The 27,668-nt window shown below is 40.5% G+C and overlaps 1 protein-coding gene across 10 annotated transcripts in view; it reads left to right on the forward strand.

Annotated features, from left to right (window-relative positions):
- usp24 (ubiquitin specific peptidase 24) overlaps positions 1-27,668 on the forward strand; it is a 96,800-nt gene that overhangs the window by 40,760 nt on the left and 28,372 nt on the right. For 5 of the 10 annotated variants that reach the window (XM_080431445.1, XM_080431447.1, XM_080431453.1 and 2 more), the window contains 22 exons: positions 1,934-1,987; positions 2,602-2,717; positions 4,101-4,185; positions 5,112-5,222; positions 5,942-6,040; positions 7,086-7,271; positions 8,460-8,545; positions 9,382-9,490; positions 9,961-10,116; positions 10,674-10,771; positions 10,872-10,967; positions 12,562-12,784; positions 13,495-13,663; positions 14,120-14,281; positions 16,423-16,493; positions 18,267-18,427; positions 18,524-18,585; positions 20,420-20,611; positions 21,346-21,460; positions 22,229-22,373; positions 23,867-23,986; positions 24,245-24,370. In XM_080431445.1, the coding sequence (XP_080287571.1) occupies positions 1,934-1,987; positions 2,602-2,717; positions 4,101-4,185; positions 5,112-5,222; positions 5,942-6,040; positions 7,086-7,271; positions 8,460-8,545; positions 9,382-9,490; positions 9,961-10,116; positions 10,674-10,771; positions 10,872-10,967; positions 12,562-12,784; positions 13,495-13,663; positions 14,120-14,281; positions 16,423-16,493; positions 18,267-18,427; positions 18,524-18,585; positions 20,420-20,611; positions 21,346-21,460; positions 22,229-22,373; positions 23,867-23,986; positions 24,245-24,370 (2,742 nt within the window). The remainder of the gene's footprint in view (positions 1-1,933; positions 1,988-2,601; positions 2,718-4,100; positions 4,186-5,111; positions 5,223-5,941; positions 6,041-7,085; positions 7,272-8,459; positions 8,546-9,381; positions 9,491-9,960; positions 10,117-10,673; positions 10,772-10,871; positions 10,968-12,561; positions 12,785-13,494; positions 13,664-14,119; positions 14,282-16,422; positions 16,494-18,266; positions 18,428-18,523; positions 18,586-20,419; positions 20,612-21,345; positions 21,461-22,228; positions 22,374-23,866; positions 23,987-24,244; positions 24,371-27,668) is intronic. The other 5 variants (XM_080431450.1, XM_080431452.1, XM_080431446.1 and 2 more) reach the window with 3 other exon arrangements.

Below are 27,668 nucleotides of genomic sequence, written 5' to 3' on the forward strand. Positions count from 1 at the left end.
TGTGTGTGTGTGTGTGTGTGTACGTGTGCATGGATGCATTAATGTGCACCCATGAGTCAACGGTTTACCTATTGTCATGCGTTTGGTATGTGCCGGTGTGTACTACTCATGTGTGTGTTATTGTACACAAGTGTTTTAACCCTTTAAGACCTGAGGCGATTCTTAACCCATTAACTGCCAGAGGTATTTTCATATCTTTTTAGCCAGTGCCAGAGATTTTTCATTGAAAAAAAAAAAGTACTCAGGAGCCGAGATACAGAATTTTTAAGTTTTAAGTTAACAAGGAAGTGGATAGGAGTCTAGATCTTCGAAAAATCATATCTCCTTGTTCTTTGGGTCAAATTGGAATTATTATAATTTTTTTAGTTCACGTAGATCTACGCGACTGGCACGTGGCGGCTTTAAATAGGTTTGCGTAGATCTACGTGATTGGCAGTGAATCAGTTAAAGAAAATCTAAATCATAACAGTTTTTGGAAAAAAATCAAAAAAAAAAATCATGATTTTTCAAAAATAGCAGATCTACTAGCTCATAGCCGCGCTATGAGCTAGTAGATCTGCTATTTTTGAATAGCCAAAGAAATCTAAAGTGACACTGATGCGTTCCAGGTCTTAATGGGTTAATGTGTATCAGTAAGACAGTAAGAAAGCTCTTGAATATGTGTGTGGGTCTGCAGTGAACCAGTGTTTATTCCGTAGACTAAAATTGTGACATTACATGCTTGTCGACTACCTTTTTTCACTGACAAAAACTAAATAAAAACTAAGCTATGATGACTAAAGCTATGACTAGATATGTTGACGATTTCGCCAGCAAATACAAACTAGACTAAAATGTTAGGGAGGGACTAGTGGAGAAGAGATCCAGTAGAACTAAGACAAGTCGTTCTGGATTTCATTCAAAGGTTAAGCACACAAGATAAAGTTATTTTATCAGGTAAGCTGGTGTGTTTATGCTTAACCTGAAATACAATGCCACCACTACAAAGACACCACCACTGACCTGTACTGATGAGAGAAGTGAATGACCCAGAGTTGCTCATCTTAGTTTGTAAATTAAAAGATTGATTGACTAGTTGAACGAGTTACACTGTCCTCAAATGTACTAAAAAAAGAAGAATGCACATTAAATGCGAATCATTTAAAACAATGCATTACACTTTAACTAAACCTGTTACATTTTTGTAGACCAAATCAAATGTAGATTTCAAGTCAGTCAACTAAAAACTTAATTAAATTAAATAATTATTCAACTAAAACATTTCAGATGACTTAAAATGTGACTAAAACGAAAGCGGGATTGTTTTCAAAAGACTGACTGAATCAGTGTTGATTTTGACAACAAATTTTGATTTAGTTTTAGTCATAGTCTTTTGAATAAAGTTCCATTTAGTTATAGTCATATTTTAGTCACCTGAAATATTTTAGTTTTTGTCTAGTTTTAGTGGACTATATATCATAAGATTTTAGTCGACTAAATCTACAGTTGATTTAGTCGACTAAAATGTATATTGGCGGTGCCTTGATGGCGTCATAATGGCTGATTTTACACTTGGTTGCATGCTGAAAATATCCGATCTACAAGCTCGCAACCCGTTACAGCGCGACGCGTTGTGAGCTTGTACATCTGCTGTTTTCAGAGCGCAACCAAACATAAAATGACTTGTCTTTTAGTTCTACTGGATCTCTTCTACACTAGTCCCACCATAACATTTTAGTCTAGTTTTTATTTTATTATTTAGTTTTCGTCAGTGTAAAAAGGTAGTCGACGAACATTTTTCGTCATAGTTTTAGTCGACGAAATCGACACTGAATTTGCTGTCAAAATCAACACTGCACTGAACCCATGCATATAATAGTCTGAGCTGTATGGTTTTTGAACAGGCAGTGGCTATACTCCTGTGTATGACTGTGTTGACTTCATGTCCTTGCAGGATTCTGTGTCCTTGCACAAGAAGTTCATTGCTGATTGTTATAAAAGACTAGAGGTGAGTTGCTGCATACATCAAGTGACGTAGCCTGGTCCCAGGGTGACCGGGCTCTCATGCTGCCTTTACATTTAGTTGGATAGTATATTGTTTACTAAGTGCCAACGTTATTTCGTCTCTGTCGGGTGGAAACCTCATATGATCCAAAACTGTTACCTTTCATGATTCAAATTCAAAAACAGCTAAAGTAGCAGATCGACAAGCTAAAAAAAACACAGTTAGAACATTGAGATAGGAGGTTTCTGCCAGACAGCAACGATATATTCTAATGAACATTGTAGGGAACAGTACTCTCTTTAGATTACCTTCCGTTAACCTTAACCTTAACACCAGCCACTACTCCCTGTGCTGGTCCTTCCTTAATATTTACACTGACTATTTTCATTTGAGATCATTTGAGGGCTACCAAAACAAACAGTAAAAACACCAAAATACAGAGAGACGCCACCCACACACTACTCCAGTGGCTGGTATAGAGGAAAATAATGGGTAACAAAAAAAAGTATATATTGTTTTGTTAGGCAAACACAGAGCAAAGTTCTACGATGCCTTTTAAGTCCCTTAAATGCCTTCATATCACTTTGAAGTTATTTATTTTCTTCTCTTCTCCTCAGGCGGCCAGCTCTGCCCTGGGTGGGCCTACCTTGACTCATGCTGTTACTAGGGCGACCAAGATGCTGACAGCCACTGCCATGCCAACGGTGGCTACTTCTGTCCAATCTCCATCTAGGTACGCAGTAGGGGAGCTGTGTGGGCGGGGAGGGGAGGGAGCAATAAAGTACATACTCAGCTCAGCATGTGGGCCTCAAGATGGGTGAAAGTGTTTACAAAACGTTGTGAGAGAAATTGTTTGTTAACCCGTCCAATCCAATCCGGGAACGCATCTGTGTCATTTTAGATTTTTAGCTATAGCCTATATAACCATTATTTTATACTTTGGCTATTCAAAAATAGATATACAAGCTCATAGAGTGGCACCGAGTGCTGCGCTATGAGCTTGTAGATTTGCAATTTATTTTTTGTAGTGAAAATTTGTGCAAATCTTTGAATCAGGAGCAAAGATCTGAGTTAAAAATGTTCGCTTTAAAAAAAAATATATAGCCTATATTCAAAGAGTTGCACGCATTTTCAAGATTCTTTTTCAAAAGTAGCAGATCTACAAGCTTGTGAGCTTGTAGATCTGCTATTTTTGAATTGCCAAAGTATAAAAAAAGGACTCAAATCTAAAATGACAGGGATGCTTTCCCGGATTGAGTGGGTTAACCCATTAAGACATGAGGCCTTCTAAATCAGTTAGTTCCCACACTTTTCAAGATTTTTAAAAAATGTTCAAAAATAGCAGATGTACAAGCTCGCAGCGCGGCACGAAGTGACGCGCTGTGAGCTTGTAGATCTGCTATTTTTCTTATAGCCAAAGTTAGCTAAAATCTAAAGTGACACAGATACTTTCCCGGTTTTTATATTGTCAACACAGACGTGAGGTTCCAGAGTAAAACCACATTTGGGAACCATTGAAAAAGTGTGTTAAGACCAGTGGATCTCAACCTGTGGGCCCGGGGCCCAGTGGCAAGACGTGAGGATATTGCAAGTGGTCCCCCAAATAATTGGCAAAGCACTAAGATTTGAATGATAATATAACAGTCCATTTAGACCTTAGACGGATTCTAAAAATGCCCTCTAAATCCTAACAGTTTTCTGAAAAACGTATGTTGCTGTATAATTTATATTGCAACATGTAAAATGACAGTGACACAGATGCTTATAACCGGATTGAAGAGGTTAATACAATAAATAAAAACATTCATGGTATGTTTTCTTTTTTATCACCTTTAAAAAAAGTCACTGTGATATTTATTGTGACATTGTGAAATTTAAAGTATACTACGTTAGTTCCATTGATCCAAGCCGGAACACGATCAATTGATTGATCATATACATGCTCTAAATTGCACTTAACACGCCGTGTTAAGTGGTCAGATGGGTGGGCCGCTTTTTGAGATTTTCAAGTGGGCCCTGAACTGACCCAGGAAAGGTTGAGAACCGCTGTGTTAAGACCATCATGTCGAACCTTTCTTTTAGTCTTTTCTAAATGACATAATGTTAGAGACTGTAGTTTGTGTGTTGTCTTTAGATCCACAAAGCTGGTAATCATCGAGAGACTGCTGCTATTGGCTGAGCGCTACGTCATCACAATAGAGGTATGTCCTGCCCTGGCTTCATTAAATACTTTCTTACAGTGTGTTTTTAGAAATGTGTTTTGTATCAGTTGAGCTACGAAGCGATGTAAAGCTGTTATAAACTAGAAAAGTGATCCTCGCCAGGCCATGTTTGCCTACCCCAGGGCCCGCAAAGTTTGGAAGGCAGTCCTAGCCAATTGGAATGGAACCTGCGAAATCTGACATCTTTATCTCACACGACTGCAGAGATAATATGTACCGATTTGTGTGAGGTTTGGACAGAATTTGTGGGAGTAGTAGCAAAACGTGTGTTTTGAAGAAAACGTGAAATGGCAGAGAATCTAGGTTCCTCCTTGGCATACCGGGAGTGTGCATGAACAGTTTCACACCTATCGGTTCAACAGCGCCGGAGTTTGGCTGTTAACCCATTGATACCTGGAACGCATCTGTGTCACTTTAGATGTCTTTGGCTATTCAAAAATAGCAGATATACAAGCTCATAGCGCGGCACCGAGTGCCGCGCTATGAGCTTGTAGATCTGCTATTTTTGAAAAAAATCTTGAAAAAAAAATCTTGAAAGAAAATGTTTTAGATTTTTTTTTCAAAATGTTTCAAAATTTCAAAACTTTCAAAAAACCTCAGGTCTTAATGGGTTAACAGACGGACAGATAGACAGACAGACTCACATTAGTGAGTACATAATCCTCTGCCTTCTGCCGTTCCGGCCTCCTGGCGAGGATAATGAGGCTGTTTGTTATATTTGTTATATAGTAGTACAGATGTAAATTTACATACAATTATGTATGTCACCCTGTTTGCTCATTGTGTCCACCAGAGGGCGCTGAATGAGCTCAACACACACCTCTCTAGGTTGCCTTGTTAGTGTGTGATTTAGTGATGAGTGAGTTAAAAGCTGAAATGTGTTTTTTTTTTTTTTTTTTTTGTAGGATCTGTACTCTGTTCCTCGCACCATTCTACCTCACGGGGCCTCGTACAACGGCCACCCCGTCGCTCTGCACGTCACCTACGAGTCAACCAAAGACACCTTCACCCTGGAGGTAGGCTAGGAACTTCTACCGTTGACTCAGTCACGAAATGTTCACATTTTCAAAAATAGTGGAAGTCGATTGGAAATAGCAGATCTACAAGCTCAAAACGTGTCGCGATGCGACACGTTTTGAGCTTGTAGATCTGCTATTTCCACTCGGCTATTTCCACTATGTATAAAATGTATCAAATGTATGTTATTTGTCATATATCTGCCTTGTGCAACTTTTGTTTACGAAGCCTAAAAGCCAAAAAGAAATGACATTTTCATTCATATGTTCCAACGTCAAACACAATTAAATCGTTAATCACAATTATACTAGACCATACCCGTGGGGGGATATGCGCACATGATTTGGCAACCCGGGAGCCAGCGAACACAAAAACGCTAATAAACAGCCGACATTTGGGGAAAGCGAAAAACGGGCTCCGCTGTTCCGTGCACATGGTAATGGTCTATGGCTGTGCGCAAATTCAGATCAATTGCTCCAGCCACTGAGGAGAACCGGGCAGAAGAGATTTTGGGCTCACACAGACAGAGCTTTGTCGAATTATAGGAGGGTGACGATTAATCGTCATCTTAAATATTGTAATCGTGACAGCCCTAGACATATGCCATGATTTTGTGAATGTAACCTTAACTGTACCTTTTTAATGTTTGTGTCCTTGCATGCTCTCCTTAATGTGTGCATTAATAAATTGTTAATAAAATGTGTGTGTTTCTCTCCAGGCCCACAGTAATGAGACAATAGGAAGTATCCGGTGGAAGATTTCTGAGCACCTCAGCTGTCCAGTGGACAATGTTCAGATCTTCGCCAATGACAGTGTGGTAGGTGTTTTACTTATGTATATAATGTTTTCATTTTTATATATAGCTATAGGCAGGATGGCAGCTCTGTTTTCTTGTCACGTCATTCACCTCACACACAGTGTGAGGTGTACAAGTACTCAGTCTCCACGACTGATGTCACTCGACCAAATTAGACAATCTACAAGCTCAGTGAGCTTGTAGATTGACTATTTCTGGTTATTTGTTATTTCAAGATTAGAGTATTTGAAGTGGTCAAACTAGCAATAGAATAAAGAGTGTTTGAAGAGTGTTTGAATTGTTCAAACTAGCAATAGAACACATGTTCAGAAGCATCTTCCATAAAACTTCAATGGTCTCAGATCATCTCCTTTCACACGTCTCACAAATCGCATAATAGGACTTGGCCATCCATAGAATCCATACACGTTTTTTTCCCAGTCGTGAGATTTCATTTAGCTTGAATCTATAGTTGATTTTGACAGCAAATTTTGATTTAGTTTTAGTCCTAGTCTTTTGAATAAAATTCCATTTAGTTTTAGTCATATTTTAGTCATCTGAAATGTTTTAGTTTTTGTCTGGTTTTAGTCGACTAAATATCATAAGATTATAGTCTACTAAATCTGCAGTTGATTTAGTCGACTAAAATTTATTTTGGAGGTGAAAATAGCCGATCTACAAGCTCACGCTGCGACGCGTTGTGAGCTTGTAGATCTGCTATTTTCAGAGCACAACCAAACATAAAATGACTCGTCTTTTAGTTCTACTGGATCTCTTCTCCACTTGACCCTCACTAACATTTTAGTCTAGTTTTTATTTGTTGATGAAATTGTCAATATATTTAGTCATAGTTTCATCTTAGTTTTAGTCATCTTAGTTTTTATTTCGTTTTCATTTCGTTTTCATTTAGTTTTCGTTGAAAAAAGATAATCGACAAACATTTTTCGTCATAGTTTTAGTCGACAAAATCAACACTGAATAGAACTTGCATACATGTTTTTTTCCAGTCGTGAGATTTTATTTATTTTTAATCCATGTTTATTTTGTCCAACATCATCATGGATAGCTGACAATGAATCGAGACCAGAAGCTGCTCTCTCAGCTGGGCTTCAGTGACGAGCAGAGCCTGACGGTGAAGAGCTCGGGTACGGGGACCCCCTCCGGCAGCTCCGAGTCCTCGGCCTCCGCGTCCAGCAGCTCCAGCTCCGCCGTCTTCAACTCCGCCTACGCACTGGAACAGGTTAACCCAAACGTACTGTCTACTATTTAGACATTTGGTACAGTGGTTCTCAAACTTTTTCATGTCAAGGACCCCCCCGGACCCCCCCAAATTGATATGCATTTGGCCGCAGACCCCCCCCCCCCCCCATCTGAAAATATTTTGTACCAGGGACAAAGTAATTGAACCCATTTAGACCCGGAACACCTACTGTATACGTTGTTATACCTTTCAAGCCGGGAACACCTTGTGTGTGTCTAATTAGCTGTTGCTATATATAGCAACATAATTTGTTTTTGACATTTTTTAATATACATTTGATGGGTTTTATAGAATCGGCCTCAGGTCGAAATGGGTCTAAAATGTTCAAGATTATTTATAAAATGTAAAAACTATTGAATTACCAAAGCATAAGATATGGTTTAACCCATTTAGACCTGAGACTAGCTTTTTGGAGAAAAAAATATTATTATTATTATTAATGTTTTTATATATATATTCAAATATTTGCACACATTTTCAAGATTTTTCAAAAAATAGCAGATCTACAAGCTCATAGCTTGTATATCTGCTATTTTTGAATAGCCAAAGAAATCTAAAAATGACACCATGTCCAAATGGGTTAAAGTGGTTAAACTGATTTTGTTGGGGACCCCCCTGAAAACCCCACTACGAAAACCCAACGGTTTAAGAGATCCCTAAATTGGTGTAACCTCATCGAACCAATGGTGTAACTTCATCCCTCAGTGGCCAGTTATTCACTCAGTCAAAGACGGGTTTTGCTGGCAAGTGGTGGCAACGCTGTTGCGGTTCAGCCAAAAAGAGTGAAAGAGTGTGGAACGATTACAAATGACAATATAGGCATTAAGCATGCATTAAATCAATGGTTTTCAAATGCTTTGCCATGAGACAAGTCCAGGTGTGCCTTGGATGTTGTTAACAACTGCACATTATTATTGCAATATGTACAACTATACACAAAGTTACTTAATTATGTATATACTTTTTAACATGTACTTCATCAGTACTTTGTGCAGTGTGATCTTGTAGATTACTATTAGTAGCTATTTTCACTATGAATACAGGTGTGCCTTGAAATTAAAAAAAAAATCACTTGGCCATTGGCGTACCGTGGGCACAAAAAAAGTTTGAAAACCACTGATCGGTAAGCACTTGGTCCTGTGCTTGGCCCCGCTGCTGACCTTGTGTTTTTGCGAACAGGAGAAGTCCCTGCCCGGTGTGGTGATGGCCTTGGTGTGCAATGTATTTGAGATGCTTTACCAGCTGGCCAACCTCGATGAATCAAGGTGAGACGGAATGTAACAGATCGTTTGTAAAAAAAAAACTAGAATATTTCCTGCTATGTTGTTTATAATTTTTATCGTGTCATTATTTTAATGAGTTGATTAGTAATTGTACACAAATTTAATCCAAAAGCACACCCCCACATACAATATGTACATGTGAGTCAACGACTGAAGTGAAAATAATAACATTTTAGTTCATATTTTATTTGTTTTGGTGGGGATTTACCAATTCTTTCTCCCCAATTTAGTCGTTTTGCCAATTATTTCCTCCCCACACACATTTATGTGTGTTGTCACTGCTGTTAACCCATTAAGACCTGAAGCCGATTCTACAAATGTCTTCTAAATCCCAACAGTATTCAGAAAAAAAGTATGTTGCTATATCAGTGGTGCTCAAACTTTTTCATGTCAAGGACCCCCAAAATTATATGTATTTTGCCGCTGACCCCCATCTCAAAATATGTTGTTCCAGGGACCCCCAGAAGCAAAGATTTCAGTTAAAATGTTTCGCTTTAAAAATATATATATTCAAAGATTTGCACAAATAAAAGTGTAAAATTATGCTTTTTAGCTCAAATCAAAAGGTGACACCGATGCGTTCCAGGTCTTAATGGGTTAAATCCGACTGACTCACCTGCCAGTTAGGAACCCCCACTGGGAGCACTCCCTGCTGACAGCTTCCCTCCCCCGAAACACCGGCCAAATATATGTTCGTATACACACTTGACAAAGCTGGATGCACCACGGTGGATTCAAACCCCCTAGACTCTGAGGCGGTGGGGAAATAATATACTTGCATACAAATATATACAAATGTGTTCGTTCATTCCCTCCAGGATTACTCTGCGTGTGCGGAAGCTGCTGCTGTTGATTCCTACAGATCCAGAGGTGCAGGACGCTCTGGACAACTTTGTCCCCAAAGAGTCCAGCGTGTGGAGCCACCAGGTACATTCTGTCTGTATTTGCTCTGTGATTTGACTGATTGATTGAATACTTAATTAGTCACAAATGTAAACAGCACGTGGTACATACAGTAAGACATTAAATTTAAAAGGATAACATAAAACAGTCCTGGAGACTTGTTTCCATTGTGATCCTATGTATTCAATTAATAAACAGCATACACAATAATACATGTCCTCAACAAATACAAACACTATATGTACAAATAGGAAAGGAAAAAAGGAACAGCGGCAGTGAATGACACATCCTTTCGATGGGATATTACATTCCTTGAGGTCTCCTGATAGATTTTGAAAGAAACCAGGGATTCACATTCTTTAATGTGGCCATTCCACATTTTGGAGTAGTAGGCTATAATGAGAATTTTCCCTAATTTTGAGTGGTACCAGATCATACGTTGTGTCTCTGTCCTCTTCTCACGTGCGTCCGTCTCTCTTGTTGCCGTCCTGTAGAAGACGTTGTTCACCCTGGGTCAGGGGTCGGGCTCTCGCTCTCCATCCATGTCCTCCAAGCAGCAGCACCAGCCCAGCGCTGCGTCCATCCTGGAGTCTCTGTTCAGGTCCTCAGCCCCGGGCATGTCTACCTTCAGAGTGCTTTACAACCTGGAGGTACACTCACACAGTCATGCGCGCACGCACACGCACACGCACACGCACACGCACACGCACACGCACACACACACACACACACACACACACACACACACGCTCTTTCTCACACACACACACGCATTCACGCTATCTCTCTCACTCACACACACATTCACTCTCTCTCACTCACTCACTCACAGACACACACACACACACTCTCTCACTCACACTCACACACGCTCTTTCTCTCACTCACTCACTCACACACACACACGCTCTCTCACTCACACACACACGCTCTCTCTCTCACTCACACTCACACACACACACACACTCTCTCACTCACTCACACACACACACACACTCTCTCACTCACACACACACACACTTCTCCGGTATTCACACTCAATTATTCATGTACTATTTGAGTTAATTCTTCCGCTCCCATCCTGTTTTTCCCCCACTTCCTTCCATCCTCTTTGTCGTCTGTTTTTCATCACTCTCCACCGTGTGTGTGTGTGTGTGTGTGTGTGTGTGTGTGTGTGTGCGTGTGCGCGTGTGTGTGTGTGTGTCAGGTATTGAGCTCCAAGCTGATGCCCACGACCGACGATGAGATGGCCAAAACCAGTGTCAAGTCCTTCTGTGAGAACTTCCTAAAAGCAGGCGGCCTCAGGTAAATGACACGGGGGAAGGAATGACATGCATGAGAGCAGAGCTATAGCTCTGCTGTCTGTCTTTATGCTGTCCTTAATCTTTATCTCTTTTCTCGGCAGTCTGGTGGTGAATGTCATGCAGAGAGATTCCATCCCCTCAGAAGTGGACTATGAGACCAGACAAGGAGTCTACTCCATCTGTCTTCAACTGGCCAGGTACTTGGCCAAGTATTTCAGAAGTTTTCTAATCCATTAATTGGGTGATTTTTGGACACGTGTATTTTCTGTTCCAAAACATTTATTCCTTTAATTGTTGCTTCATCTATCATAAACAAGCTCACAACACGTCGCGAGCTTGTAGATCTGCTATTTTCAGCATGCAACCAAGTGTAAAATCAGCCATTACGACGCCATCAAGGCACCGCCAACATACATTTTAGTCGACTAAATCAACTGTAGATTTAGTCGACTATAATCTTATGATATTTAGTCGACTAAAACTAGACAAAAACTAAAACATTTCAGATGACTAAAATATGACTAAAACTAAATGGAATTTTATTCAAAAGACTATGACTAAAACTAAATCAAAATTTGCTGTCAAAATCAACACTGGTCGAGATGAATTGCTGTTGGGACAAAAGTTTTCTTAAACCGTTGGCTGCTCTAATGTCCCACAGTTTGTATATCATAACATTGTATCAACAACATACCTAACCACACTGTGCAACCAGTGCTGATTTTGACAGCACATTTTGATTTAGTTTTAGTCATAGTCTTTTGAATAAAATTCCAATTAGTTTTAGTCATATTTTTGTGAGATGTTTTAGATTTTGTCTAGTTTTAGTCGTTTAAATATCATAAGATTATAGTGGACTAAATCTGCAGTTGATTTAGTCGACTAAAATGTATGTTGGCGGTGCCTTGATGGCGTCGTAATGGCTGATTTAACACTTATTTGCATGCTGAAAGTAGCCGATCTACAAGCTCTAGGCCCGTAACGATACAGTAACTGCATCGATGCATCGTTTTGAATTTTCAACGATCTACTATATCGATATGCAAACAGCTAAATATCGTATCGTTTGACTTTGAATCGTATCGAATCGTTTTGCAATGCAAATAATCGTATCGAATCGTTCTGCAATGCAAATAATCAATTATATCAATACTAAGTACTTTTAAGAAGAAGAAAAGAGAAAGAGGGGTTTATATCCAGTATCCAGGTATTTATTTTTCACACAGAATTTTTGGGTAAATAAATAGTTACTATATCGATTTTAAATCATTGAATCGAATCGTATCGTTCTAAATTAACCTGTCCTGTATCGTTCATGTATCGTATCGACTAAATCGCTGAATCGAAACGTATCGTATCGTTCTAAATTAACCTGTATCGTTCATGTATCGTATCGACAACCAAGTATCGTGATACGTATCGAATCGTTGTTAAAACGTATCGTTACACCCCTAACAAGCTCACAACGCGACGCGTTGTGAGCTTGTAGATCTGTTATGTTCAGAGCACAACACCCGAGCGCAACCAAACATAAAATGACTTGTCTTTTAGTTCTACTGGATCTCTTCTCCACTCGTCCCTCACTAAACATTTTAGTCTAGTTTGTATTTGTTGACGAAATTGTCAATATATTTCGTCTTAGTTTTAGTCATCATAGCTTAGTTATTATTTCGTTTTTATGTAGTTTTTGTCAGTGAAAGAAGGTAGTCGACCAATTTTTTTTGTCATACTGTAGTTTTAGTCGACAAAATCAACACTAACACGTGCAATTTGTCCTCTGGTGTGTCACAGGTTCCTCCTGGTCGGCCAGAGCATGCCGGCCATGTTGGACGATGACGTCATCCGGGACGGGGAGGCGCTGTCCTCCCGTCCGTTCCGGAACGCCGGGCGCGCCGGCCGGCAGCTGTCCCTCTGCGGGACGCCGGAGAAGTCGTCCTACAGACAGATGTCCCTGTCGGAGCGCTCCTCCATCAGAGTGGAGGAGATCATCCCCGCTGCTCGCGTTGCTATCCAGGTACTACTGGACTAGAAGCACATGTAACTTCAACACACTGTAGGGCTGGTAACTTTCCTCAGAAATGATATTCGAATATTGGTCCTAAAAATTGGCAGATATTCGAATATATTCAAATATTATTATTATTAAAAAATAAAAAATATATATACAAAACAAAAAACAATGTTATCAAGTGCTTTGATCCAATAATAGATTGTTTTTTGTATTGTTCCTGTAAAAAAAAAAAAGAAAGAGGAATATTTGAAATTTGAATATTAATTTACCAGACCTAACACACAGGGAATGTTTTTGAACCGGATTGTATGTGGGCAACACGTTGCAGCACTGATCTGGTTTAGATGTCAAGGGTTTGAGGGTCTCTCTGTCATGGCATCAAATCAAAAAGCTGGAATACTTCAAAACACACACACACACACACACACACACACACACACACACACACACACACACACACACACACACGCATACACACACAGTCACACACCATTACTATCCATCTGCTTCAACAGTGAACCATTGTCTGTGCTTGTCCTTCAGAGTTAACTTGTACAAAGTAGAATATTGTTGCTTTTCGCAAAAATGCCCTACTTCGTCATACTAGTGTCTCACAAAAGACACAGTTTTGGACATGAGCTTTCCTCCCGACAGCAACAATATGAGGTTCAATACTTTCTCTGTCTGTGTGTCTTGCTCTCTCTCTCTCCTAGACTATGGAGGTGGGTGACTTCACCTCCACCGTGGCCTGTTTCATGCGTTTGACCTGGGCCGCCGCCGCGGGAAGACTGGATCTGGTGGGAAGCCCTCAGCCAATCAGAGAGAGCCACAGCACACTACAGCCCCAGGCCCAGGGGGTCCGCACCCGAGTCAGCAGCACTGGTGAGAAAAAAAAAAAAAAAAAGTATCCACACGTATACTGGTTTTGTGCTGGTTGCATTTATTAATGGTAATATGTGTTATAACAATATGTTACAAGCTCACAATGACACATATCACAATTTGACACGTTGTGAGCTTGTAGATCTGCTATTCCCACTACCTTTAACATTCTTTTAATAAATAAGTATAAAATGATATGGCCCATTTTGGCCTTACTATATTATTTATTTTTGATTATTGGTATCGGTCATTTCTTTGTATACTAAGTTATTTGTCATATCTGCCCTGTGTTTACAAAGCTTAAAAAAAACTATCTGAAAACAATTAAATCGTTCATCGTAATTATTGACAATCAATCGTCAAGTAAAATGTCATGATCATGACAACCCTTATGAACGGGGCGTCGCTAACACAGCCGATGTCATAGTTCTGTGCGTCTTTGTCAACCCACAACAGGAAGCAACTGCAGCTCCAGCAGCGACGGCGAGGCCACGCCCACAGCGTTGCATGCTGGGATATGTGTCCGGCAGCAGAGCGTCTCCATCAAAGACGCCATCATCGCCCGCGAGGCTCTGTCGCTGCTGGTCACGTGCCTGCAGCTCCGCTGCCAACAACTCTGTAAGTGCAGTGGTGTGTAAAGTAACTAAAGTATACTCAAGGACTGTACTTGAGTACCATTTTGAGGTATTTCTTTACTTTACTGGAGTGCTTCCATTTTCAATAGTCTCACTTCTACTCCACTTCATCTCAAAGGCAAATATTGTACTTTTACTCCACTATAATTATTTGAACACTTTAGTTACTAGTTACTTTGTAGATTTTGATTATTATTACAAAACCACTTCAGACCTATATATATATACTTTGGCAATTTTCTGAGGATTTTTATACATTTTAAAGCTTGTGAAATGGGACCCTCTGCATAATGAGTACTTTTACTTTTGGTACTTTAAGTACATTTTGATGCCAATACTTTTGTACTTTTACTCAAGTACATTTTGAATACGGTACTTGTAACAGATTATTTCTACAATGGGGTATTGATACTTTTACTTATGTAAAACATTTGAGTACTTCTTCCATCACTGTACTGTAAGACACACTGGAGCACAGACACAACGCAGACAAGAGAAAACGTAACACATAAATAACACACAGACACGAGCATCAAGGCTGGGTTCACAGCTTGACAAGATATCACTGTTACACACAGCCATACAGCTTTTTAAGATAACATTTCCAACAGCTTGGCAAGTCCCCTATCCTGCTGCTGTCTGTCTGTCCTTTTTTTCGTTCTTTTTCTCTCTCGCTCTCACTCTCTCTCACTCTCAGCATAGAACACGGTTTACCTTAGCCGCACTGTCAATACCTCTTTGAGATTTGCTTGCATCACACTGGCTACGTTTACATGCGTTTTTGTCAATTCAAATCAGCATGCGTGCAAGTTACAAGTTACCAAAATAACAATGAAAAGCTCAGGCCAGTCATGTCCTCTCTAACCTCATTCCTGTGCTTATGTAAACAAAGCAGTAACAGTGTAAACTACGGTAGTCGGCATATTACACAATATTGATATTATAATTAATATTAATATTACTGTCTTGCAGTGATGACTGCTTGACGCAAATGAACATGTGCATCAATATGCCAGCATACAGATTGTGTAAGCGGTCAGATTCAGTGGTTTATATAGCGGATATGACAGATAGTGAAAGGTTGTTCACCACCTCTTTCGATCGGAAGGAATTTCCCATTGGACAAAGCTGAATTGGATAACACTATGCCCATTTAGATGTTCATATGAAGGGTTTTTATTCTGATCAAGCTATTAAATAGATTAGTGTTGGATTATTAAAGAGTCAATGTCACAAAAAGACCACTGTGGTCTCAATTGTATGTCGCATAATGTTTCTGTTGGGCCTGATTTATACTTACTCGTACCACGGTGTCTCGTGCCGAAAATAGCTGATCTGCAAGCTCAAAACGCATTGCAATGCGACGCGTTGTGAGCTTGTAGATCGTCTATTCCTAGCACCGACGTACGACAGCCCTATACCACATGAACCCTAGTTGTCCCCATTCTGGGTCAAACATTTTGTGAAAATAGCAGATCTGCAAGCTCACAATGCGTCCCATCGTGGTGCGTTGTGGGCTTGTATATCAGCTATTTTGAGCGAAGAGATTTGGCGCCGAGGGAAAATAAGATGCAGACCAAGCAGTGTTGATTTCGTCGACTAAAACTATGACGAAAAATGTTCGTCGACTACCGACAAACTAAATAAAAACTAAGCTTTGATGACTGAAACTAAGACTAAATATATTGACAATTTCGTCAACAAATAAAAACTAGACAAAAATGTTAGAGAGACGAGTGGAGAAGAGATACAGTAGAACTAAAAGACAAGTCATTTTATGTTTGGTTGCGCTAGGGTGTGCATGCTGAAAATAGCAGATCTACAAGCTCACAACGCGTCGCTGCACGACGCGTTGTGAGCTTGTAGATCGGCTATTTTCAGCATGCAACCAAGTGTAAAATCAGCCATTACGACGCCATCAAGGCACCGCCAACATACACTTTAGTCGACTAAATCAACTGTAGATTTAGTCGACTATAATCTTATGATATTTTGTCGACTGAAACTAGACAAAAACTAAAACATTGCAGATGACAAAATCAACACTAAGACCAAGTGTTGGCCCCTGGGAGACAGCGGTCAACAGAACAGTAACGTTGTGTTCTCTCTGCTCTTCTGTCTCAGCTTCTTTCTACAACCTGCCCTCTGTCCGCGACTTCATCATCGATATTCTGCTGGGATCGCCTAGTGGAGAGGTCAGTGATGATGATGATGATGTGCTTTTACTGTTAAACCAGCAGCATATGGTTGCTGTCAGGCTGAAACCTCCTATCTCCATATTTCAACTTTTTGTGTTTTTTCGTAAAATTAATGCCCTACTTCATCATACGAGAGTGTGGCACAAAAGTAGTGAAACTAGCAGATCTACAAGCTTGTAACGCCTCGCGATGCAAGGTGTTGTAAAACCTGTAGATTGGCTATATTCACTATTTTCAATCGTTTAAAGGAGCTACACCATGAATTAATTTTTTTTTTTTGATATTTAATATCATATGGTGTATGTTCCTCAAACCTTTTTCAAAAGGTTTGAGCCTAAATCATCACTCAGATATACTCATCCCAAGTCAATTGTCTCTGGCTTATACAGCACTTTCAGCTGCAATACCAAAACGTCCTCTTGTGCAGGGGGGGGGGGGCTACTGAGCAATTCTGTCTGTTAATAAAAAAATATATTAAAAAAATATATAAAAAAAAAAAATCTGCATAAAATGAAGCATCTAAGAAAAATACAAAAAAAAAAAAAACACTGAACATTTTTGAACAATTCCACCAAGTGTTTGAGGTGACTGTTTCACCCACTTCCGGGGGGCGGAGCCAAAATCCGAGCCCGAAGTATTTGTTCGTAGACCCCCACTTAGGGGGGGTAGAAAAAGTTTCGGAGCGATTCGGGCACTTTTCATTTAACATTGGGTTTGCCATCATTAATGTTTGTGACATCATAAACATTTCCATTCTGAGATCGCCTGTTCAGACACGCCCATTCTGGAAATCCATGAAATGAGAAGGAATGACTGAATTTGAATCTTTGGGGACAAGAGACACTGGGGACCCCAAAAAATACAAAAAAAAAGTGATTTTCATGGTGTAGACCCTTTAAGTTGATGTACCGGTACACATAATGTGAGATATGAAAGTATAATAAGTGAGAACAACGAGGGGATTTCTTAGTGGTTTAATCCAGTGGTTCTCAACCGTTTTTTGGACCAGGGCCCAGATGGGTGGTCAGGTGGGTGGGCCACGCACATCTTCAGAGCATGTTTATTTGAATGATCAATCAATCAATCGACTGTGTTCAGGCTGGGATGAATGGAACTAACTTCCAAGTTCCTATTTATTTACCTCACTTACTTTTTCTAAATACATTTTATATTATTAACCCATTAAGACCTGGTACGCATCTGTGTCATTTTTAGATTTGAGCTAAAAAGCATTATTTTACACTTTGGCTATTCAAAAATAGCAGATCTACAAGCTCATAGCTCGGCACCGAGTGCCGCTCTATGAGCTTGTAGATCTGCTATTTTTGAATAGCCAAGCATTATTTTACACTTTGGCTATTCAAAAATAGCAGATATACAAGCTCATAGCGCGGCACCGAGTGCCGCGCTATGAGCTTGCATATCTGCTATTTCTTTTTAATCGAGAAAATATGTGCAGATCTTTGAATATATATATATTTTTAAAGCAAACATTTGTAACTCAAATCTTTGCTTTTGGGGGTCCCTGGAACAAAATATTTTGATATGGGGGTCTGCGGCCAAATACATATACATTTTGGGGTCCTTGACATGAAAAGGTTTCAGAACCACTGACATAGCAACATACGTTTTTTTCAAAAAACTGTTAAGATTTAGAAGACATTTTGTAGAATCGGAACCTCAATGGGTTAAAATCTTGCTCACGGCCCACAGGGTGGAGAAAGGCTTGTTTAGTCATTAAACACTGACTGTGTGTGTTGTTGCGTTCAGATCCGGCGTGTGGCGTGCGACCAGCTGTACACGCTGAGCCAGTCGGACACGTCAGGTTTCCCCGACCTCCAGAAGCCCAACCTCTTCCTGCTGTCAGTCATCCTCACCGCTCAGCTGCCGCTCTGGAGCCCTACGTCCGTCATGAGAGGAGTCAACCAGAGGTACTGTACAAACCAGACACGTACGGAAGCAACAACGCATTTCTGTCCGCTTTGACCAAACCCATATGCTGACGCCGGGTCGTGTTCTCTCCACAGATTGCTGTCTCAGTGCACAGAGTATTTTGACCTTAGGTGCCAGCTCCTAGATGACCTAACCAGTAAGTTTGGCCACCTCCAGTTACCTTTGTCACTGAATCAATTGCCCAGACTACTGCTGGCTTTCTAATTCTATATTCTGTTATTGTTGTTACCATTATCATTATTATTAGACACAATAGAGCAGTGCTTCTCAAACTTTTTCATGCCAGGGACCCCCAAATTGATATATATTTGGCCGCGGATCCCCATCTGAAAATATGTTGTGCCAGGGACTCCCAGAAGCAAAGATTTGTGTTAAAATGTTCGCTTTAAAAGAAATATATTCAAAGATTTGCACAAATCTTCAAGATTAAAAAAAAAATAGCAGATCTACAAGCTCATAGCGCGGCACTCGGTGCCGCGCTATGAGCTTGTAGATCTGCTATTTTTGAATAGCCAAAGTATAAATGGTTAACATTAATGTAATGCTACATTCGCACATTTTGCTGGGGACCCCCTGGAACCCCCCCCAAGGACCCCTGGGGGTCCCCGGACCCCACTTATAGATCCAATGCAATAGAGAACCCAAGTCTGACATCACTGCTGCTAGAGGCCGAGTAATTTTTTCGATTGAAAATCCCATAGAATCATCTTCGATCAAGTCGAAGCATCATGGATATGAAGCGTCAACTGACGGTGAAAAAGTACTAGTTTATCCAAAGAGCAATTAATTTTTTATCAAATGTATCATAAACGGCACAGAGTCACATACCTGACAATATAGCCGGGCTGATATGTTACATTTTAAGTGACGCGATCTAAGAGAATAAATAATCGAATAGAACAAATACTTCCGTGACCCAGGGATAGCGGGAGTGACATCAGGAGTACTTCGGTACTCTAATTTATTAAAACCACTAGTTCTGTGAATTCCCAGGATTAGAAATTTAAAACAAGACTAACTAGGGCCAGTTGTTTTAAAGAATTACATTTTCACCGTTCCTCCATTAGAGGTCAGCACAGCGTAACGCACGTTTCTGACTCTTTTCTTCTTGTTAACCCAACCTAAGACAAAAAAAAGAAAGACAAGCCATCTCCGGTTTACTTTCCGTATCTGCGTGAAGTAGGTGACCACCTTTTTTTAGGAGACCGGAAGCAGGTTGGAGTCTATTATTTCCAATGGAAGAGTGAACGTGAACACAGCTTCTGAGCCATTCTTTAGCCCCATGGTCACTGAACTAAATATTAGACCCGATCGTCACGAGCCACACAATCTTCCAAAGATTTTCATTCTGAAATGCCTTTTTTCAGTTAGACAAATCAGGTGAAAATCAACCTTTCTCTGTCCCAGCAACACACTCTCGCGAGATCTAGCACCAGTGAACATAGGACGTCCGTGAGATCTGCCGGTACCAACTTAGGAGACCATTTGTAGGATTTGTGTATATCTTCATAAATTAACCCATTAAGACCTGAGGCCGATTCTACAAATGTCTTCTAAATCCCAACATTATTCTGAAAAACTTATGTTTCTATATCAGTGGTTCTCAAACTTTTTCATGTCAAGGACCCTTAAAATGATATTAATTTGGCTGCCGACCCCCATCTCAAAATATGTTGTTCCAAGGACCCCCCAGTAGCAAAGATTTGAGTTAAAAATGTTCGCTTTAAAAGAATATAAATATATTAATTTGCACACATTTTCTTGATTTTTCAAAAATAGCAGATCTACAAGCTCATAGTGCGGCACTCGGTGCCGCGCTATGAGCTTGTATATCTGCTATTTTTGAATAGCCAAAAGTGTAAAATAATGCTTTTTTAGCTCAAATCAAAAAGTGACACAGATGCGTTCCAGGTCTTAAAGGGTTAACCATCTTTGACCCATCTTTCTACCTTCTTCTTCTCCTCCCACAGCTTCAGAGATGGAGGTGATGAACGTGAGCTCGGCCACCATGCTGGAGGACGAGATCTCCTGGCTGGACAACTTTGAGCCCAGCTGGAGCTCCGAGATGGAGACCAGCGAGGCCGACAACATCCTGCAGGCGGGACACCTCCGTCTCATCAAGACCCTGCTGTCGCTCTGTGGCAACGAGAAGGGACACCTGGGTGAGTCATAGGGCCGTCACGATTACACATTTGAGGTGACGATTAATTATCACTCAAATAATTGCGATTAACGATTTGATTGTGTTTCTGTCGTTGAAAATGAATGCAACATTATGAATAAAAATTACATTTCTGTTTGGCTTTTAGCTTTCGGAAACAAAAGTTGCACAGGGCAGCTATGACAAATAACACATATTTAATGACAAGTAATTAAATATGTGTTATTTGTCATAGCTGCCCTGTGCAAGTATAAAGTTTTATACTTAAAAATAAACATTAATAGTGGAAATAGCCGATCTATAAGCTCTAAACGCGTCGCATCGCGGCGCGTTTAGAGCTTATAGATCAGCTATTTCCACTATTTTTGACATTTTTTGGAAAATGGATGCGATTATAATTAATAATAATTGCGATTATATAAAATAATTGCGATTAGACGATTATGTAATAATTGTGACAGGCCTAGTGAGTGAGCCACTCGCGCGACTTTACTAGGTGCAAGCTTTGCACCACCTAATTATAAGAAGATCTGTGTGCTGCAGTTATACTTAATTTATATCCCATTGTAAGAGACTGTTGTACAACAAAAATTGTCAATCTACTCACAATTGATCTGCGCTTGTGGATTGGCTATTTTTGGCGCGGTTGAGTCTGCAGTGATGTGATGGGTTGAAATTGAAAGCGCCGGACGGTGTGTAATGTGAAGTGTGACGTTGTGTTTTTTAATTCTCCAGGTGCGTCTCTAATTCAGCAGCTGTTGGATGACTTCCTGTTTCGGGCTTCACGCATCATCATCAACAGTCAAAACGCCACGCTCTCCACGGCTCCCAACTACGACTTCCACCCCAAGTATGACATAATATCACGTACATTATAATGTTAGTCATGTTTATCTCTTGCTAGTTTGTACACATGTTTCTATAGTGTGTCTGGGTTTGCTTCACAGCAGTGTTTCACAACCCGTGGGTCGAAACATGCTCCGACACGGACATGGAGAAAGGGAAAACTTTAACAGAGTAACATTGTTCATTGAATAAACTAGTGCAGTGCCCTTTGGGGATGTGTGAGTGTGGCATCGAATCCTCTGACACAGTCAGTCGCACACAGCAAGCTGCTGGCTGCGTTACAGGCACTCGTCACCGATGATGAACGCACCGTGATGTGGTGCAAAATAGCACTGTGTAAATATATTTCTGTTGGCCTTCCACAAAGCAAAACATGCACGTCCTATGCGTTCATTTGAAGAGGACATTCCACCATTCAAGAGGCTTGGGAGTTAATGTCGGGAGTGCCTATCATTCACGAGAAGGGGGGTCCCGCATCGCGGCAAAATGTATTCATTTCTTTATTTGGTGCGCACCAAGTAACATATCCAGGTGCTCCCCTGAGAACTAGACCAAAAAAAGTTATGTGCACCCCTGAGTATAGTAGAATTTGAGAAATAGAACTTGTGAGCTTGTAGATCTGTGTTGCGTGAGCTTGTAGAGCTCCTATTTTTCGGCTTTAGGCTTTACGGTTGAAAATGGCAAAAGGTATTTAAAACATCTCTGTCCTAAAAGGTTGATGTCCTCACAGGTATAGTAATACAAACCTGTGTGTGTGTGTGTGTCCGTCCAGGTGCAGCACGGCCAGCAGCAGGCTGGCAGCCTACGAGGTTCTGGTGATGTTGGCCGACAGTTCCCTCTCCAACCTGCAGATCATCAACAGAGAGCTGATCAACATGCACCACCAGTGTGACCCGTCTCTCAGCAAGGAGTTTGACGTAAGGAAACCATGTGACCAAAATCCCAAACCATTCCAAGACAAATTCCTTGTATTACTCTGAAGATTATTTATTTATCGTTTTAACCCATTAAGACTTGAGGCGATTCTTTAAAAAAAAATCTAAATAAATCCTAACAGTATTTGAAAAAAATATAAAAAATATTTTTTCACGATTTTTCAAAAATAGCAGATCTACAAGCTCGTAGCGCGGCACTCGGTGCCACGCTATGAGCTTGTATATCTGCTATTTTTGAATAGCCAAAGGCATCTAAAGTGACACCGAAGCGTTCCAGGTATCAATGGGTTAATATCCTAACTGGAACCCGCAAGCGTGATCATATTACACCGATTCTGGCTACTCTTCACTCTCTGGCTCCCTGTTTGCTTCAGAATTGATTTTAAGATGTTATTGTTTGTTTTTTAAATCACTGAATGGTTTGGCGCTCTCTGAACTTCTAGAAGTCGATATGCCTCCAAGGTCATCGCGGTCTGCAGACCAGTTGAAAAACAGGTTTAAAGACCAGGATTGGATTGGTTTGAACGTTGTGGGTGTTGGTAAACGCTAGCCTGGCATTGGCCAGACTGATAACTAGGGGTGGGACGATATGGGTACCTCACGATACGATATATATCACGATATTAGGCCCACGATAACAATATATCACGATATTCGACGATGTTCGATATATTGCGATATCACGATATTCGATATATATTGCAAGAAATTTCACCAACGATATATCACGATATCTGAAAATATCGATATATTGCAATATCACGATATATTGCATGAAAATTCACCAACGATATATCACGATAGTCCTTGTATTCAATTCATAAACACATAAAATAGCACCAAACAGTTCAAAATCATCATTACACAAATACAGAGTAGGAAAAAAACGTTTTTTATTTTTTTTTAATATCGATATTTTTCGGCAGCATATCGATTATTTATCGCGGGAGAAAGTATCGCGATATATCGATATATCGTCCCACCCCTACTGATAACGTGGATTCACTCTCACATTCCTCCCCGGTATCAGTCTGGACTTCGGCCCATAGAGAGCGAGTATGAGAAATCAGAAAATGATCGGGCCAATCAGTGACTGCATTTCAACTGCTGTACGTACAACAGTGAAAAGCATTAAAAATCATTTTCTGATTTCTCATACTCGCTCCCTGTGGGCCGGCGTCCAGACTGATACCGGGAGGAACGTGAGAGTGAATCCACGTTATCAGTCTGGCCAATGCCAGGCTAAGTTAACGCTGCATGCGAACACTATGGACATGACATCCAAACAAGCGCCCCTCCGCTCATAAAACGTTTCTGTGGACACTGGACACGGCCCCTAAATGAGTATTGTTAAAGAAACAAACGACAGATTTACTGTGATTTCATCACCAGTAACATTTTTGGGGTACAAAACTTTGGATCTATGATTTCACCGTTGTGAGCCTAACTCTCTCAAATCTCCCACTCATCTCCAGTACCTTCCCCCAGTGGATAGCCGGTCGGTCTCGGGGTTCGTCGGCTTGAAGAATGGTGGAGCCACGTGTTACATGAATGCCGTCTTCCAGCAGCTTTACATGCAACCTGGCCTGCCTGAGGTACAGTACACAGTACACACACACACACACACACACACACACACACACACACACACATAGACACAATGCAGATAACGTTTTCCAGGCAAAAGAGTGATGTTTGGAAGTAATTAGGCAAGATAAACGACAATAACATAATAAACAACAAAATAAAGAGACTAGAGTATTCAAGTACTCAAGTATTCAAGTATAATTTGGTGTGCTTGGAATATGGAAATGACTTAAAATGCCCATCCCCACTTGGTATGAAACCCACAGGCGTTCCTGTCCATCGAGGACGACACGGAGCAGCCGGAGGAGAGTGTCTTCTGTCAGGTGCAGTCTCTGTTTGGCCATCTGATGGAGAGCAAACTGCAGTACTACGTGCCTGAGAACTTCTGGAAGGTGCAGTAGCAAGAGACACACACTATATCACTATATCACACCACATTATTTTATACTTTGGCTATTCAAAAATAGATCTACAAGCTCATAGCGCGGCAAAGTGCCGGGCTATGAGCTTGTTGATCTTCTATTTTTTTTTTAAAACTGTGAACATTTTTGCACATTTTTGAATATATATATATTTTAAAGCGAACATTTTTAACTCAAATCTTTGCATGAAACATGAAAAAGTTTGAGAACCACTGATATTATAGCAACTTACGTTTTTTCAAAAAACTGTTCGGATTTAGAAGATTTGAGTTACAAATGTTCGCTTTAAAAATACCGTAAATTTCGGACTATAAGCCGCGAACTTTTTCCCAATTTTTCGACCCTGCGGCTTATATAACGGTGCGGCTTATCTATGGATTTTTACAGCTAACGGCCACTAGGGGACCTCCTAAATCTATGGATTTTACAGGTTACAGTCCACCACTATATAAATAAAGTTTATTATTATTATCTAATGTTGACCCCCCCCCCAACCCCCCCGGGGCTCCGCTCCGATCCCCCCCGCGCACCTCTCGGTCCGCACACCGCTCAGAAAAAAGAAAAGAAAAGTATTTTGTTGCGTATCTAAATCACTTTCTCTTTTATCCCAAATGCGTCCCAATCAGTACCCACCATAGAGGCAAGGCATGCGGCCGCCTGCCCAACTAAAATCTAGCATCCCCTAGAAAATAAAGTAATAGACTGAAAAACAGGCAGTGAAAAAAATCTTAAATGTGGAATAAATAATGGACCTTGATATGAAAAAGGTTGAAAACCAATGGCCTAGAGGAGAGGGGATGAGAGGGGAGAATGAAGAGACGGACAAAAACGACAGAAGAAAGTGGTTGTCTCTAGTAGTCTACACCCTCCCCAATACCGGTTAGGGTTGGCAGTGACAGGGACTATACAGTACATAATATTGTCTCGGGTGGAAATCTCATAGAGCTTGTAGATCTAGTTTTGTTGCTTTTGTGTGACGCTGTAGGATGAAGATTAGAAGGTCATTCATTTACACCACTGCGAGAGAGAGGCTCGCCGCTCGCGTCGCAAAAGCCAGTGTTGTTAATTCAGCCAAAAATGATTTGCGTTTCAAATCGTATTGTTTGATCGGCTGGTGTTCTAACTTTACAGTCACAAGGTATTTATAAACATACTTGTGTGGATGACGGTGACGGAGAATTTTAATGAAGTCTGGATCTGGACGCGCTGCGCACTTCTGTGTTGCTCGCACAGACAATGTGTCAGCCCGTACAACATGTGGCGAGCGGCCAAGACCGCGGTCCACGCTCTGCTCTTACTTTTTATTACTGATTTTATGTTAAAACTAAATGTTAAATCTCTCTTCCATGTATGGAGGATTATTTTACTGCGGCACAATTAAGACCACTGATATGCTGGTGCAACCCAGAATATTCAGCGAAATGGAAGGAACTGGAACTAAGTCATTTTGAGATACCTGCCCAAACTATACTAGGTGACAAACTCCAATGGGCCCTTTATCAGAACAAAGTAAATAGGTGGACTAAGGTGGCACTGGGGACATGGTTCAGGATCTGCAAAAAACTGCGTCTCGATAATCATATACGAATATTGAAATGGGTGACATTTGACTCAGAGTTTAAACCATCCAAGCTGGATAAGCGATATAGGCAATGGGCGGAAAATGGCATAACAGCTTATTGTACATTATTCAGCAGAGGCATTTTTGCATCCTTCAGTCAAATGTCAGATACCTATATTCTTGGGAAAAATTACTTTTTCAGATATCTCCAGGTCAGGGATTATGTCAATAAGGAAATTAAAAAAGTAGAGGGTACAGAACCCAACCTGGTTCATTTATTTACGAATGCGTACAAAAATAAGGATAGTAAACACCTCATTTCACAAACATATAATAGATTACAAACCTCTAAAGTCCACTCGACTACTAAAGTCAGACAGAAATGGGAGAAAGAATCGGGTCTGGAAATATCTGAGGAGGATTGGAAGGGTATTTGGGAAGGTCAGACAAGGACAACTAACTCAAGGGCTTGGCGGGAATTCGCCTGGAAGAATACTATACGTTACTTTATTACCCCAAAATTGAAAAGTCATTTTCGGGGTTGTCAAGGACAGGGTCAATGTTGGAGGCAATGTGGCAAAGTGATGGCAGACCATTTCCACATTTTTTGGGACTGTCCTTTAATTAAACCCTTTTGGCAAGAGGTCATCAAAGAAATTAGAGACATTTTTGGAATTGAAATAGATTGTTCTTTTGTTACAGTCTATCTGGGGAAATCCCTGCTGAACTCATGAGCCAGGACTTATATCTGTACAATATCATTTTGGTTGCCTGTAAGAAAGCCATCACCCGGAAATGGCTACAGGCCGCACCACCTACCAAGGAAGATTGGATTACAGTTGTCAACGAGATAGACTCAATGGAGAGTCTGACCTTCTCTCTTAGGCTGAGAGCGAATCAATATGCAAAGAAATGGAAGAAATGGACTTCATACTGTCTGATGAGAAATGTAGCTCATTGATTGAGTGTTAAAGAAAAAAGAAAAAGATTGTATTCCGTTCATTTGTTATTTTCTGTGTCCTAACGCCCACCTCAACACAATTTTGTTTGTCTTTTTGTTTGTCTTTACTTTATTTATTTTCATTTCATTTTATTTCTCTGTGTTTGTGTCATTCTCATCCATGTTTATTTGTTCACTGAATCTTCAACCTGGAAAATAATAAAAAATAAGTTACAAAAAAAAAAAACTAAATGTTAAAAAAGGATTGATCAAGTGATATTACTCAAACAGAGAACATAACCTCTCCAGAATCATAGTCAGCAAAGTTTCACAGCGTGCTGGTTAGAAGTGCTGCATAGAACTGCTGGAGTGGAGTACTGGAATAGAGTGCTTTGATCGGAGCGTTTGATCGGCATTTTCGCTGCGATTCGATCTCAGTATACAGGACAGCAGACAATATCATACAATATGAAAGGAGCTGCGAGCCTGCGACCACCTTGCGAGGAGATGTACGCTACAGCCAATGAGAGCACATTACAGCCACATGGAAGGTCGGTGGACCTGACCACAACAAACAGATCCCCCGCATAGTTACCGTCCAGTCCTGTATTAAGTTAAACATTATTATAAAACAGAATGAGAGTGAGCGAGCGTGCTCAAAGGGGGGCTGTTTATTTGAGACTATTGCACAGAGATAGAGAGACACACACACAGAGAGCGAGCGATCTGTGTGTGTGTGAGTGTGTGTGTCGTTGACGTTGTCTGTG

This window comes from Gymnoscopelus braueri, assembly GCF_963280865.1.
Source record: "Gymnoscopelus braueri genome assembly, chromosome: 6".
Classification (NCBI taxonomy): Eukaryota; Metazoa; Chordata; class Actinopteri; order Myctophiformes; family Myctophidae; genus Gymnoscopelus; species Gymnoscopelus braueri.